The sequence below is a fragment of the Cryptomeria japonica genome, chromosome 10 (genome assembly GCF_030272615.1).
Source record: "Cryptomeria japonica chromosome 10, Sugi_1.0, whole genome shotgun sequence".
NCBI lineage: Eukaryota > Viridiplantae > Streptophyta > Pinopsida > Cupressales > Cupressaceae > Cryptomeria > Cryptomeria japonica.
The window spans coordinates 765444168-765459223 of record NC_081414.1 but is presented as its reverse complement, the minus strand read 5'-3'; the positions used below and the strand labels follow the sequence as shown (position 1 = coordinate 765459223).

Genomic DNA, 15056 nt, shown 5'->3' with positions numbered 1-15056 from the left:
AGTGTCAAAGTTGGTCAAAAAGTGGGAACTAGTATTGTGAGTTCACCCTAGTTAAAGTATTTGATGGTTTCTCTTGTCCTTCTATTGGTTTTATTACACTTCCTATTGAGGTTAGCACTAAATGATTATATGGTGTCTTTGTTATCATTCCTACATCTGATCAATTTCATGTGAAGTTAGGACATCCTTGGCTCTCTTCCATGAAAGTGATCGCTTCTATTCATAAGTGTTTGAAATTTCCTCATGATGATAAAATCATAATTGTTAATCATAGCATATATCAACCTACAAGGAGACATGGATATGTTTGTCTTGACTATTGTTGGTCCAAACAATTCCAACGTCTTCAACCTAGAAGTGATGCTCTCTTTAAATCATATCAAAAATGGAAAAATGAGATGATTTTATCATTGAGTAAACCTATAAATCCAACACTTAGTCTTCCCTCAACTAATCAGCATATACCTCTTCTTGAGAATAAGATTGTTCTCCCTCCTAAGGAAAGAAATAATCTTCTTCCCAAAGAGGAATCAATCCCTTCTCATGAGACTATCTTTCCTCCTAAGGAAAGCAATAATATTTTTCCTAAGGAAGAATCCATTCCTTCTCCTAAGGATGAGTCTATTCTTCCTCCCAACGGTAGAAAATATCTTCCTCCTAAGCCTCAACATAAGGATAAACATAGTATTCCTCCTAAGGATAGATCTATTCCTCCTAATCATGATGGACATGGTCTCCTTCCTGGACCCTCTATTCCTCCTCTATATGGTGTAGTTCTGCCTCCTACAACTTCTAAACAAAAGCGCCCAACACCTCCTATTATTCAACCTAAAAGACCTCAACACATTAATCCTTAAAAGAAGAAAAAGAGCCTACACCAATGAACCTACACCTTCACAACCTTCCGCTAAAACTAAATGAAACCATTGTGTGAGAGAATGTCGATGAAGATGTCATGCTCAAGCTCATTAACTTTCTTCCCAAACCATTTCTTCTCCCAAGACACCAATTCTTGATATAATTTTGATTGATCAAACTTCTCCTAAACAAGAGGTTCAACCTAAATCTCCAAGACACAAAATGATTGAGACAACTGATGGTTTAAGTTATATTCCTATTAGATCTCCTATTTTTATTAATCTTGGTGAAGAAACAGGTGAGAATGTTGTTAATTATGAGAATGTTGATCCTAATATTTTTTATGATGAATATGAATATGTCGATGTTGACAATGATTTATCTGAGAGATTTTTGCAAGCCTTAATCCTAGCTCCTAGTAACAAACAAAGTGATCCATCATTAGAGCATGGTCATTGTTTGGAGCTTGTGATAGCTCCATCTACCGTGCTCAATGAGGCTCCTCTTGCATATTGTCTGCCTTCCCGAAATAATGATGAGCAAGATCAAGAGGTGGATAAGGTGCTTGATCAACTTCATTAACATCGTAGATTCTCTCTCCCTCTCCTCTCTTTCTTGTTTGTGCCATTATTCTATCTCCCATTTCTTCTATTTGTTGTCCCTAGTGTTGTCTACTTGAGGACGATGCAAAACGTTGAGATCTCTTTTGGTCTCTCCTATGTTGACTCAAAAGACACATGTGCCCTTCTTCCAAGGTGATTTCCTTTCTTTGGGGAATGAGAACAATTCTATGCATATATATGTATACATGATATACACTAGTTATCATACAAACGCATACTGACCCCAGGGTTACGTGAAACCACCCCATGTTTATGTTTTGTGATCATTATCCTTTAACTTGTCTCTTCTTGGAGGATAAATCATTGTGATAGCGTGCTTATCTTCTTGGGGTGTATCCTACCTTAAAGTAGTTGCCCCCGATAAGGCATGCGCAATCACTTTAATGTGGGGGCATACACTCACCCAATGCATTTCTCTCATAATACTTAAGTTAGTTAGCAAACTTTGCCTTTTGTTTTGTAATTTTTTGTATTTTTATTTTCATGACTCATAGTAAGAGAACCTTACTAGTTTGTAGTCATGGTTCTCTCTCTTTCTCTCTCTCATAATGTCCCTTTTATCTTGTTATCGAATTTGTAAGATCCTAAAGTCCACTGGGGGCTTGGTGTATCTTGCCTCCTTGATGACTTGCTGAAAGTTTTCAATCTAAATCCTTTGTACTTTACCGAAAGTATGATTGACTTCATACTCCTACTAAAGTGGGGGCTAAATGTAGCATCTTAAAATTTCACCCTTTGCATTTTCAACCGCATTTGGGGGTAAAAGCACAATGTTGTGTCACACTTTTATAAAGGAACCGACCAACACAACTAAAACTATTTAACTTTGACCGCATAAAAGTGTCATTTCTAAATTGAGTTTTGAAATGATGTAAACTGATCAAATGTAGAAATATGAATGAAATTTATGTCTATTTTTTTTTTTTTTTTAAATAGGAAAAAATTTGATATTTTTTTTATAAATTCAAAGACAGATTTTTCATTGCTGAAAAATGTTGAAAATCGGGGGTTCTAGTCAGCATCACCAAAAAAATGAAAACGGACTTTTTTTTTTCCAAATAGAGAACATATATATGCAGTGTTAAAAAAAATAATTTTGATGTATATTTTTCTCATTATAATATTTTGAAGTCCAACATAGCTAAATTTGACAGTTTTCATTTGGTGTCACCTTTTGACTAATCTAAATTTATCATTAACCAAAAAAAAAACCCTTTTCAATAAGATTCTCTCATCCAGTGAAAAATATTTTTTTTAATATCATTTAATTTTTTTTAATTTCAAATCAATCTCTTTTTTTAACTTTAAAAAGCTACTCACAATGTTTAATGAATACAAAATATTAAAATTAATCAAAATACTAAAAATATATATATGTCTACATTCCTGACTTCGAGCTCTATAAAAGGGTTTTTTTTTATTTTTGTTAAAAAAGAAAAATTGAGCAAAAATGAAAAGTTTAAGAAATACAAAGTTTTTCACCTTTTTTGTGTCACATCACATGACACATAGGATAGTCTAGTTGGTCTAGCCTTATTTCAAACTATAAAAAAAAATTAAATAAAATTAAATGGACTCATTGAACTAAGAGAGTCTGGTCGAACCGAGTCAGATGGTCGAACTCAGTCCGGCTGAACTAACAACACCATTTCGACGCCACGCAGACCAAGGGTAGTCCAGCCAAACTACACTCAGTTGGCCCAAAGTGTGACACAACTCCATGCTTATACCCTTGGGTCTTCACCTTAGTTTTTGCCCCCCTCAACCCGATTGAAGACCTAATTATGCTCTTGCACATAACGAATGGCATCTAAACTCAAATTGCACCTCATCTAGCACCTTATGCTTGCCCCAAAATAGGCTCCCTAAATTGGACCCAATTTGACCCCATGGTCCTATTTCAAAATTAAGCGGGATTTCCCTCTTTGTGTCGGCTCATGTCAAAAAATTATCCAATTTCACCAAAGAGCAAGTATATAAAGAGGATTTCCCCTCATTTGAACATCAATCAAACACATGAGCATCAAGAGAACACATGAGATCAAGCATTCAAGAGCATTTGAGCATTAGCAGTCTTCTTTCAGCTTAGGAGCAGCAGTAAAGTCAAGTTTCAAGCATTGAAGGAGAAATTATTCATCTTATTTTGTTGAAGACTTCCTAAACCCTAATTTCATATGGAGGCAAGCAAAACTTCATAAGAAGGTATCATAATTCGATTTTCAGTCATAATTCAACATCTCCCTCAAAAGGAGATCCTTTCCTTTCAGTCATTTCAATTACATTTATTTCAATTTCATGGTTAATTCCAAAACCAGGGTTTGACCTAAGGCAAACCCCTATTCCCAACACATTTCCCTTTCTTTCTGTGCAGGAAATAGGCACAAAGTTGTACTTCTCATATTAGGCTTCATTCACAGCAATGAATCATCTCCCTTTAGTGTGCGAAAACTTTGAAGGACGTTGTGATGTGTCACGGTCCCAGCAATTTTTGAGCAATTTCGAGGAGCAGGTCTAATTCAACTTACATTGCTTAATTTCAAGTGCATGCGAAAATCTTGCGACTATAGCTCATGTTTCATGCTTTTACCTTCATTTTTCAACATTTTACCTAATTTCAACACTTCAACTCAGAAAAGATGGAACCCCCTTCAATCCAATTTCACTTAGCATTTAGTCTTGATTTGATTCATGACTAGATCTAGTGAATTCTCCATCCTCTTTTGAATGTAAAAGCCCTAAGTGAAGAATATCTCCAGTGGTTTTCATTCCATGGGTGAAAACCCTAGGGAATCATTTTCCCCTTTACAACAAAATAAAAATATTAAAATAAACCAAAATACTAAAAAATTATATGTCTAGATTCCTGACTTTGGGCTCTACAAAAGGGTTTGTTTTTTATTTTTGTAAAAAAAAATTTGTCTGAAGAGAAATAGAGAAGAAGTTAAAAGTTTCAAAAATGTAGACAAAATGGTGATTTTAGTGCCACATCACACATCACCTGACACATAGGCTAGTTTGGTTGAACTCTTCACAATAATACTTAGTTCGGTCAAACTCTTGGCGCCATCTAGGTGCCATAACCGTGCCACGTGGTGAGAAAATAGTTCGACTGAACTCAGCCCAACCAAACTAAGTTCAACTAGATTGTGCCAGTTAGCCCAAAGGGTGACATAGCTTTGTGCTTTTGCCATTTAGATCCATCAAAATATATATTGAGACAAAGTTGGTAATCACACACAAGATTCATTAGAATATTTGTATGTTGGAACTTTTCATGAGCACATTAGAAGTTTTTGGGCCTCATTTATTTGAAGAATGGAATAAGGTAGTTTTCCATGTTCTATTTATCAAAGGATGTAATTTTTTAGAGGTGAAAAAACAATGTTTTAGATAGTAGTTTTATGGAGGAGATTTAAAAAACATGTTCTAGTAAGTATTATTGAAAATTCTTAAGAATGTTTACAAGTAGGTAGTAAGCTTAAAACTTTGAACTTCGAAACTGTAAGAAGTTAGTGGTCTTAGGAGTGTAAATATTATATATAAATGACATATGATAGCAAATTTTCATAAACATATGTAAGAAACCTTTAACCTCACCCTAAAACATCTCTAAACATCTAAGATCTAAGAAAAAAAAATTAAGACTTATTTTCTTAAAAAAGATTAATCTTTTAATCTTATAAAAAACCTCCTCCACAAAAATAGTTTCTAATACTTGTTTTGTTGCTTTCTTGTCTTGGGTATTGCCCACTTGCAAGGAAAATATTAAAAAAAATGTTTTGTACATTGACCTTCAAGATGATTCAATTTCATTTCAATGAAGCAAAAAATACCCAATTGTTTTGATAGAATTGTTTTACAATAATAATTGTCATTAAAAAAAATAATAATAATTGCCATTAAAATAATTAACCAATAACATTGGAACTATACATTCTTAACAAATGCATTAAATTGATGCTGTGATCCAATGTATAATATAATCATCCATGTATAAATTACTGAGAGATATAATAACATAGAATCTTGAATAAATGTCACAAAAGATCAAACTAAAATATTAATAATTCAACAACCATAGAAAGATATTTTCTACCACTTCATGCCCTAAAATCAAGTATGCTTTCAATGTTCGCTCCTTCAAAAACTTAATATATATTCATATTTAAGCCTATTCTTTCTATACATTTAGTAATAATGCTAATAATGTTAAAAACTTCGAATCTTTTGTCCCCTCAATGCATAGAATAGAGGGAATGACGCATAACATAGATTTGAAGCTTGCACGTTTGGGAGCATACTCATCATTTCTCTACCATGAATCCTCTCTATGTTTATTCCTCTTTCATTCTCACATAATTATAAATAGTATTCTCCATTTAGATTCCATAAACCCTATTCTTATTTCCTCTATTATCCAAAGTGACTTTCTATCTCATATAAGTAGCATGTACTCCCTTTCTTCATTATTTTCATTTCTTTTGAGAAAATTTCCATAAACTATTTGACTCAAATGCATCACAAGTGGTAGATTCCCCTTTTAATTTTTATTATTATCATCACAATTCTTGCACATACCAAATACACAAACATTAGGTTTCGACACACAAATCATTTTTTTTATAAGTACTATTGTAGAAGTTGAAATGTATTAGATAGGAGATTGACTAAGGTAGCTTCTTTAGAGAACATGCTATCTCCATGTATTTAACCTCTTAATCTATAGAGAAACACCATACAATAGCCACTTCAAATGAACAATCCTTGTAATAAAACATTAATAATAATATCAAAATTACTCTATCTATAGAAAGAGAAATAGAGAGAATCTTGCTAAACCCAACAACTACAATCTTATAGATAAATACCTTATTCTAACTAATAAGTGAGATGACTTGCAAAACATATACACCTCAATACATTATTTATTATTACCTAATACACTATAATCCTATACCCATATCACTACAGATAAAACTGAAATTTAGATTTTTTATGTATAAATAATATTGAAATATAAAGTCTCGTTCATTATTTGAATTAAAAATTAAATTTTATATTAATACATATTTTTATTAATAAATATAATATAAAATTATAAATAATGTTGCATTTGATACTTAAATAAAATGATAGAATCATTCCAACTATAGTAATTTGAATTTCAACGAAATAGATTAATGCCTCTATTTTCCATTATTTTTAAATTTTATATTTATTGTTTATTCGTAGCTTATTAAATTTATTGTGTTGAACCTTTCATCGATATATTTATTATTAAGGAACAAAAAGTAGCCAAGTCAAATATTCGTAATAAAAATTAAAAAATAGTACTCTTAAGAACATTACAGGTGTCAGGCATGGCAAGACAGAAGAATATATAATTAAAAGGAATGAGAAGACAGTTGCATTGACCTCTGCAAAAGCTGTAAAACTTCCACTAAAACCATCTGAAGCTGAAGTCCTTGAAACATGAATTCATACATATAATTGTTTTGCACCCAAAAAAAATTGTCTTCAGGTAGGATTTCATTCGGTGGTTTAGTTCATTTTGGTTAGCAGTACTTTTGTAAAGTTGTAAGATTTCGACTAAATTTATTTGAAACTTAGAAGTCATTAAGACATTTATACATATAATCAAAATCCGTTTCAGATATGATTTCATTTGATTATTTAGTTTATTTTGGTTAGCAGTCATTTTTCAAATTAATTTATGAAATAGGTGGCTTCATGAATATTTAATTTCATTGTTGATCTTTAAGCAATCATCTAGGCTTATTTTGGGATGACCCACAATGCAGCGGTTAGCTGCGAGCCTCTTCCATTGTAGGTCTTGGGTTCGAGTCTACTTGACTAGTACTTAGCTCTGAAGAAAAGCTAAAAAAATACCACTTCAACTGTGATGAATGAATGGTATTAATAATAACTTTTGTAAGTAGAATTTGTAAAAAAAAATTGAAAGCAAATAAAATATAAAGAAAAAAATTTATGAAGTCAATTGACATTTTTTTAATGTGCAGTTGTTGCTTATTTTCAACTCCCCTTTTTTCAAGTCTATTTTTAATTCTTAAATAATACCTACCCACTAAAATAAGAAAAAATCTAAATTGTCTTTATTTTACAATTTTAAATTTGCATTGGAACTTCAGCTGCTGAAATTTATTTAAACAGGAAGTGCACTTAAACAGCTGCAATAATTATCAACTTTGTTTGGTTTGATATGAAGATCTGAAGAATATCTGATCTGTCAAATTTTCAAAGCTGAGATCTTTTTAAAATTTTATCATGGCAATATTCTGTAAGAACAAGAGTGTGATACATTTGTGTAGATGGATGATGGTATTTTGCGTCTTGAATTGTGTGAATTGTTGCAGGAAAGATGAAAGAAGGGCACTTGTGAGCTTGAGAGCCAACGTTCAACCTCCATCTCTGCTTTCTTCTTGGGAGGGTTATCAATGTTGCCAATGGGAAGGAATTGGTTGCAGCAGAGATGGATATATTATTTCTGTCACCCTCAATTTTACAGCAGAAACAGCTGTGCCTATTCCTTCCACTTCCCTTGTTCCTCTTGCTAATCTCACAAACCTCTCTACACTACATGTAACGGGTGCTTCGTTCAGAGGCCCAATTCCTTCACAAATCTTAACATTAACAAGGTTGGAAGCTCTGGATTTAAGCGGGAACAATTTATCAGGAAGCCTTCCCTCTGATGTCGAAAAGCTCAAGAGTCTGAGAAGCCTTGTGCTTCGAGAGAACAGCTTATCAGGTTCTATTCCCTCTTTCTACTATAATTTAGGCATGTTGGAAGAGCTAGACCTTAGCAGGAACAAAATCGATGGCTCCATAAGTCCACTGATTGGCCAATTGACCAGATTGCTGAAATTGGATTTGTCCTTCAATCGATTCAATGGTTTGCTTCCTAGAGAAATTGGAAATCTTACCCATTTACAGATTTTGAGTGTGGCGAACAATTCCTTGGCTGGACCCATTCCTTCTTCGATTCAGAAGCTTGGGGATATGCAGAGACTGGATCTATCATCAAATTCTTTCTCGGGCTCTGTTCCTGGGTGGCTTGCAAAACTCTCTCAGTTGCAGTTCCTTGATATGAGCACGAATTCTTTAGCTGGGCCGATTCCACATGGCTTGGGAAAACTCTCAGCACTGAAAACACTGAATATCTCTGCAAACAGTCTGAATGGCTCCATACCGGATTCTTTCGGAGAGATAGACAAGCTGGAGCTGATGCTTCTTTATAGTAACCAATTATCGGGAGGAATTCCCAAGTCTATGGAAAATGCTTCCTCGCTTACATTTTTGTTTCTTCAGCAAAACCAGTTTGATAGTGCAGGGGCTGTGGGGTTCAGTCCCAGATTTCAGCTCAAGCATTTGTCCATGTCGGGATGCAGGCTCTCGGGTCCTCTGGCCATATGGTTGTCTCAACAGAGAAATCTCAGTGTTCTAAATCTGACAGGAAATGTGCTGACAGGGACGATCCCCCTGTGGCTTTCAGAGTTACCAATTCTGAATTATCTGAGCCTAGGACAAAACAAATTTACAGGTAAACATGGTAAATCTTAATGGGTAGTTTCTGCAATTTTGACCTGATTTTAAAAATTTTAATTGGCCAATAAACGAATTTTCCTTGGCCAATTTTTCATATATTATAAACCATTTCAATTAAGCCAACTATTCTATACTTTGTAAAAATGTTTCCACACCTTACAACTTTCCCTGCAGGTAAAATACCTCCACAAATCTTCAACACACGGTCTCTGCTATCCTTGGACTTGTCTCAGAATTTTCTCAATGGATCTATTCATCCACAAGTTGGAAATGCGACTAGTCTTCAGATTCTTAACTTGTCTAGCAACACCTTAATGGGAGAATTGCCTTTGAGCATTAGCAGACTCTCCAAACTACAAGTGCTGGATCTCTCAAGAAACTCTTTTACTGGAACTCTGCCTCCAAATCTAGATAATTGTACTTCTCTATCGCTATTAAATGTCGGCGAAAATCAGCTACAGGGAAAGATTCCACCAGAGCTTGGATCAATTGGACCATTACGGTACTTAGTTCTTCACAGGAACTACTTTGCAGGAGACATTTCTGTGGCTCTGAGAAATTTTTCTGACATAGCAGTGATTGATCTAGGCTCCAACTCCCTCACAGGGTATTTCCCATCCAGGGCTCTTCAATTCCATGACTTGGAAGTGCTCATTCTTGGACGAAATAAGCTGGAGGGCTTTATTCCATTAGGGATTGGCAACTTGAGTAAACTTGACATCTTGGACCTGTCAGGAAACCACTTCAGGGGAAGCATACCAACAGATCTCGGTGAGCTTCAGAGCATGAAGAATGACTATGCTGGAATGCAGGGCTCAAAGATCATTGTAGGGAGACTCAACCACCCTGCTCAAGCATATTCACTATTCTTCACCATTGATATATATCTCAATTATAAGGGGAAAATCAGGCAATTAAAATATCTGGATGGATACAAACTAATAGATCTCTCGGCAAATAATTTCACAGGTGAAATTCCAGCATCAATAGGCGAGCTTCAGGGCCTGTTTTCTGTGAATATATCTTGGAACAATATTGAGGGTTCCATTCCCGGCAGTTTTGGAAATCTGACTTCTCTTGAAATGATGGATGTTTCACACAATCAGTTGTCTGGTAAAATCCCTTATACACTCACATCTATAAGCACTTTAGCAGTGTTTGATGTATCAAATAATAAGTTGTCCGGTAGGATTCCAGAAGGAACTCAGTTCTCCACATTTGATGCAGCAAGCTTTGCAAACGACAGTCAGCTGTGTGGATATCCTTTGCTTGTATCATGTACTCCTCCTCCTCATCAAGATGGGGATGAGGAAGAAACTGAAGGGGACGAAGGACCGGTTTCATTCATTGCAGTGGGTGTGGGATTTGCAATTGGACTTTTAATTGTTGTGGTATTGATTTTTAGCAGTGAGAGAATAAGCGAGGTGTTATTGGGTACCTCCGTTCCACCACCAAGACTTACAATTGATCGTCAAGTAGAATAGATAGTAATTATGTATTATTGCTTCTCGATTTGATTGTGTATTAATTTTGGTATCAACGTTCTGGATCATCCTCTTTGATCCATCATCAGAATGTATGAATACAATAAGAAATAAGATTTCCACCATTCATAACGATTATACACAGTCAAATCCAAGGATGTTTGAATGCAATAAGAATAAGAGATTAGATTTTCATTTCCACAGTCCATAAAGATTATACACAATGAAATCCAAAAACAAAACTAAGCCTTTGTTCAATAGGCTTGCATGCACTCCATTTATCATCTAGGCTGCATATGATTTAGTTTGTTAAAAATCAGTGTTTCAGCGTGATGTCAGTCTATATTGAATGTTTAACATTATGTAAATACATATAAGCTGCAGCTAAATTTGTATATGATATATTTCCCGCTCCAAATGCCCTATTGAGCATATCTTGTGTCTTATTATTAATTGTCTTCCATTGGTATACAGGCTTATACACTTTTAGTCCAACAAAGATTATATGCTAAATAAAAATTGAATATATATATAGTTACATTATTACAAAAATTATAAACATAATACAACTTAAAAATAAACAGACGACTAAAAAATTGTACTTACAAACATTTAGCATCCTTCGCTTGTATGGAATAAACTTAAAGTATTAAAATAAAAAACAACAAACAAAACAGAACAGTTTCAGAAGAGAGATAAGTTGCCATTCTGGTTATTGCACTTAACTGATGATGTAGAGTATGCAAGCATTGAGAACAAGTTATCGAAAACTTTTGGATTTCATCAATCTTTCAAATCATTTTTCAATATTTCATAAACCCATCATCATGTTGGTGTTGGAAATAAGTCACACCCGGACCGACGATGGACTGGTCCAAGAGGGGCCAGTAGCTCAGTGGTAGAGCACTCCAGCAGCGTATGGAAGGTCATAGATTCGAGTCCTAATTGGTCCATATCTCAACACATCAAAGTTAAAGAAGATAAGTTATTAGCATTGAAAGCATTATGCAATTATCTGTGTATTCCTAGTCCTCAGCTAATATTATGTTCAACAGCTTTGCTTTCTGAAGCATAAAAGTACCTAAAAACTTTCAAATAATTGCACTATTTTCCTTGTTCAACTGCTTTGATTTCTGTAGCATAAAATTACCTAAAAACTTTCAAATAATTGCATTCCTTATTCAGCAGCTCTTGCTTTCTGCAGCATATAACTAGCTGAATAGGAAGTAGCAATACGGGTCATTAGATGTTTCACATTGACAGCGAAAAACCAAGCCATCGTTTCTTCATATGGATCTTGCTATCTGTAAATATCTGAGACTGGTGGTATAAATACATTACAGTCTCTCATGCTATCAACGCCAATACGGAGTGGGAATACCTTTGCCAGGTATTAAAATGTAATTCATGGGCAATTTTAAATGCCCTGGACTGCGTTAATATTCCACGCATAAACAGGCACCACTTACCCTTAACGCAGACAGTAAAAAAGTAACTACGCAACTAATGCACAATGCGCCAAAATCACAGCTCGCCATGATAAACAATAAGGAGGAACGGTGCATGTTAGCACACGCGAGACTGCAGGGGTTAGATTTCAATCATAAGTACAAACGCCATACCTTATCACACCAGGTGAAGATCCAAGGTGGCAAATCAAAACAATATTGAAAAAATTATGGCCACGTAGGAGGGAGAACATTTTCGGTCCAGAGGATTTTTATCAGTATTATCAAAGGAGGGGAGTCGTTATTTTCGAAAGCGCCTCAATAAATTGAATTTCACCTGTTCACGCCATGTGTGTATAACAAATATATTTCGAGATCTTAACAAACAAACGATAGTAGCAATCATTATACGCGGTTTTCATTAAGTTGCAGATTTCAACATTGATTACGAATCGTTGTAACGACCTTGGGGAAAATTTTCTTTGCAGTGAATGAAGTTGCAACAAATTTAGCAACTGGCAATGGTCCAAATTTTACCTCTATGCGCTCCATTTGGCTGTTCGTTACTGCTGTACGAGTGCTACATCATTGAGAATTCATTGCGAAGAACTTGAGCTTCTTTGTGTTGAGTTTTTAAGGGTTACCTGGTGTGATTTATACAGGAAATAGATTCTGGTTGACATGGAATATTGATCATAGAGAAGGATTTGTAGGTATCTGACTGGTTTAAAGGGGTAAAGGATTTGAAGGGTTTTAAATCATTAGTTGCAGCGGGGCGGAGAATTTTGTACCGAGTGAGTGCTACATTATTGAGAATTCATTGCCAAGAATTTGAACTTCTTTGCGTTGGACTTTCATATCGAAGGTGACCTGGTGTCATTTATGCAGGAAAAGGATTCCGGTTGGCATTGAATGTTGATTACAGAAGGATTTGTAGGTTTTTAACTGGTTTAAAGGGCAAAGGATTTAACGGGGATTAAAATAATTAGTTGCAGGGGGTCGGAGAATGAACTGGATGGGCAGGGCGATTAGAGTATTGAAATGGATGCTTGTATCTGTGTGCATTTTGTATGTTCAGCTGGAGGGTTTATCTCGGATCGCCAGAAACGAAGCGAAGCCCATCCAGGAAAGCGGCTTAAAAGTTCCGCAGCACAATGAAAAGACAATGCGGATCAAGCTGATACACAGACATGACCCCGACTCGCCTTTCGGGAAACAGGGCGGAATACGGTTGGATTCATTGCGGTCTCTTCTCTACCATGACAAGCTCCGTCACACGGCCTTCTCTGCGTCTATGCAAAGCCCCGGTTCTCATAATGCAGAAACGAAGGGTTTCAAGAAACCCTACCCAGCACCAACAATTCGGGCGCCGATATTCTCCGGGTTTTTTGCCGGGGCAGGTGAATACTTCGAGGAGCTGCAAATCGGAACCCCACCGAGGCGCTTCCTTCTCATCGCCGACACGGGCAGCGACCTAATCTGGGTAAAGTGCCGCTACCGCTCGAAGATCCGCAGCCGCAATTCTGCCACTCGGCTCCTCGACGCTCGCTCCTCAACCACATTTTCCCCAGTGTCATGCGCCGCAAAGGAATGCCTGCAAGTACCCGCCCCTAGCCACGCACATTGCAGCCTACGAAACCCTAGCAGCTGCAAGTACATGTACTCTTACTCCTAGGGCTCCTCTTTCAGTACCGGCGTCTACGCCTACGAGACGCTCACCATTAACTCCTCTTCCGACATGACCTCCAACAGAATTCGAATCCCTCGCGTTGCCATGGGCTGCAGCACACGCCACAAAGGGCCGAACGTCAAGGGAGCAGACGGAATATTAGGGCTCGGCCAGGGATCGATTTCCTTCCCCTCTCAAATCGGTCACTTGTACGGCGACAAATTTTCATACTGCTTCCCTAGCCATGGCAATAGCACCTCCTCTACCTCTACCTACCTTGTCTTCAGCGACCGCAGCCTGGACCATCTCAAATCTGATCTGGGATACACTCCCTTTCTGAAAAATCCGCCAGGCGCCCCTGACACTTTTTACTACATCGGCATCGAAGGCATCAAAATAAACGGCAAACGCCTACCTATTCCGCGCAGCATCTGGCTTGTCGACCGCCTCGGCAGCGGCGGAAGCATCGTGGACTTTGGCACAACCCTAACCTACCTTCTCCAGCCCAGCTATGGAATCCTCCTTGCCGCCTTTGAACGACTGGTGATTTACCCTCGCATCTCCCTCGATCCCTTCGATCTCTGCTTCAATTCCTTCGGCCTTGAAAATCTTCGCCTGCCTGAATTTTCAATCGAATTCGCCGGCAGCGCATCCTTCCGCCCTCCCGTCGACAACTACTTCATCCACGCTGCACCGAAAATCAGATGCCTCGGAATTGTCAGCGTGCCGCCTCTGTTCGGTGTCAACTTGATTGGAAACATGATGCATCAGAATTTTTTCATCGAGTTCGACCGCAGAAACTCCAGATTCGGATTCGCGCGGACGAATTGATCTAAGGATTAAGAAATTCTGTGCATTTGTGATGATGCAGTCATTGAATCAATGAATTTAGACCAGAAGTCTTAGGGATCAAGATTCTGTGCATTTGTGATAATTCAGTTACTGATTGAAGGAATTTAGACCGGCAGTCTCAGGGATCAAGATTCCCATCTTTAACCATCTTGTGACTAAAGAAATTTGTGTGTATAGGAAAAATCATTATTTTGTTTTGCACTCATAATTTGGGCAAGGTACAACAATTAATGATTATTTCTATTGTAAGTTGATTTTTCAATTTTAACTTAATTTTTTAAGGTTAGTTTATTTAAGTGCCTAGTGATTGTTTGTGAGTAATCAATCAATTTGGCCATGACAATAGATTTGGATTTGTGTTTTGGAATGTGTTTTTCATATACATTTTTGGGGCTTAAAATTATTTGTGGTTATATTTAGCTAATCATTATATTAGAAATGACATATTATGTTTACTAAGCAAAGGGATTAAAGTGATCCATGTTCATAGAATGAGAAACTTTAAGTTTCAAAGTAAAGTGGATGGTAATGAGGTCTTATAGTACATTTTTGTCAATGT

The 15056-nt window shown here is 36.4% G+C and overlaps 3 protein-coding genes across 3 annotated transcripts; all 3 read left to right on the top strand.

Moving 5' to 3' along the window:
* The first annotated feature begins 7817 nt into the window (after window positions 1-7817).
* On the top strand, window positions 7818-12656 carry LOC131027017 (receptor-like protein 46). The gene is made up of 5 exons (XM_059212778.1): window positions 7818-9039; window positions 9219-10519; window positions 11987-12176; window positions 12465-12547; window positions 12639-12656. Exons 1-5 carry the CDS (start codon window positions 7818-7820, stop codon window positions 12654-12656), a joined length of 2814 nt encoding a protein of 937 aa, XP_059068761.1.
* LOC131026985 (probable aspartic protease At2g35615) lies at window positions 12365-13681 on the top strand. Its single transcript, XM_059212180.1, has one exon. The coding sequence runs from the start codon at window positions 12983-12985 to the stop codon at window positions 13649-13651; it is 669 nt and encodes a 222-aa protein (XP_059068163.1). The 5' UTR covers window positions 12365-12982; the 3' UTR covers window positions 13652-13681.
* Window positions 13682-13714: 33 nt separating this feature from the next.
* LOC131859207 (aspartyl protease family protein 2-like) lies at window positions 13715-14726 on the top strand. The gene has a single exon (XM_059212777.1). It carries the CDS (start codon window positions 13715-13717, stop codon window positions 14474-14476), a length of 762 nt encoding a protein of 253 aa, XP_059068760.1. The 3' UTR covers window positions 14477-14726.
* The last annotated feature ends 330 nt before the right edge of the window (window positions 14727-15056 follow it).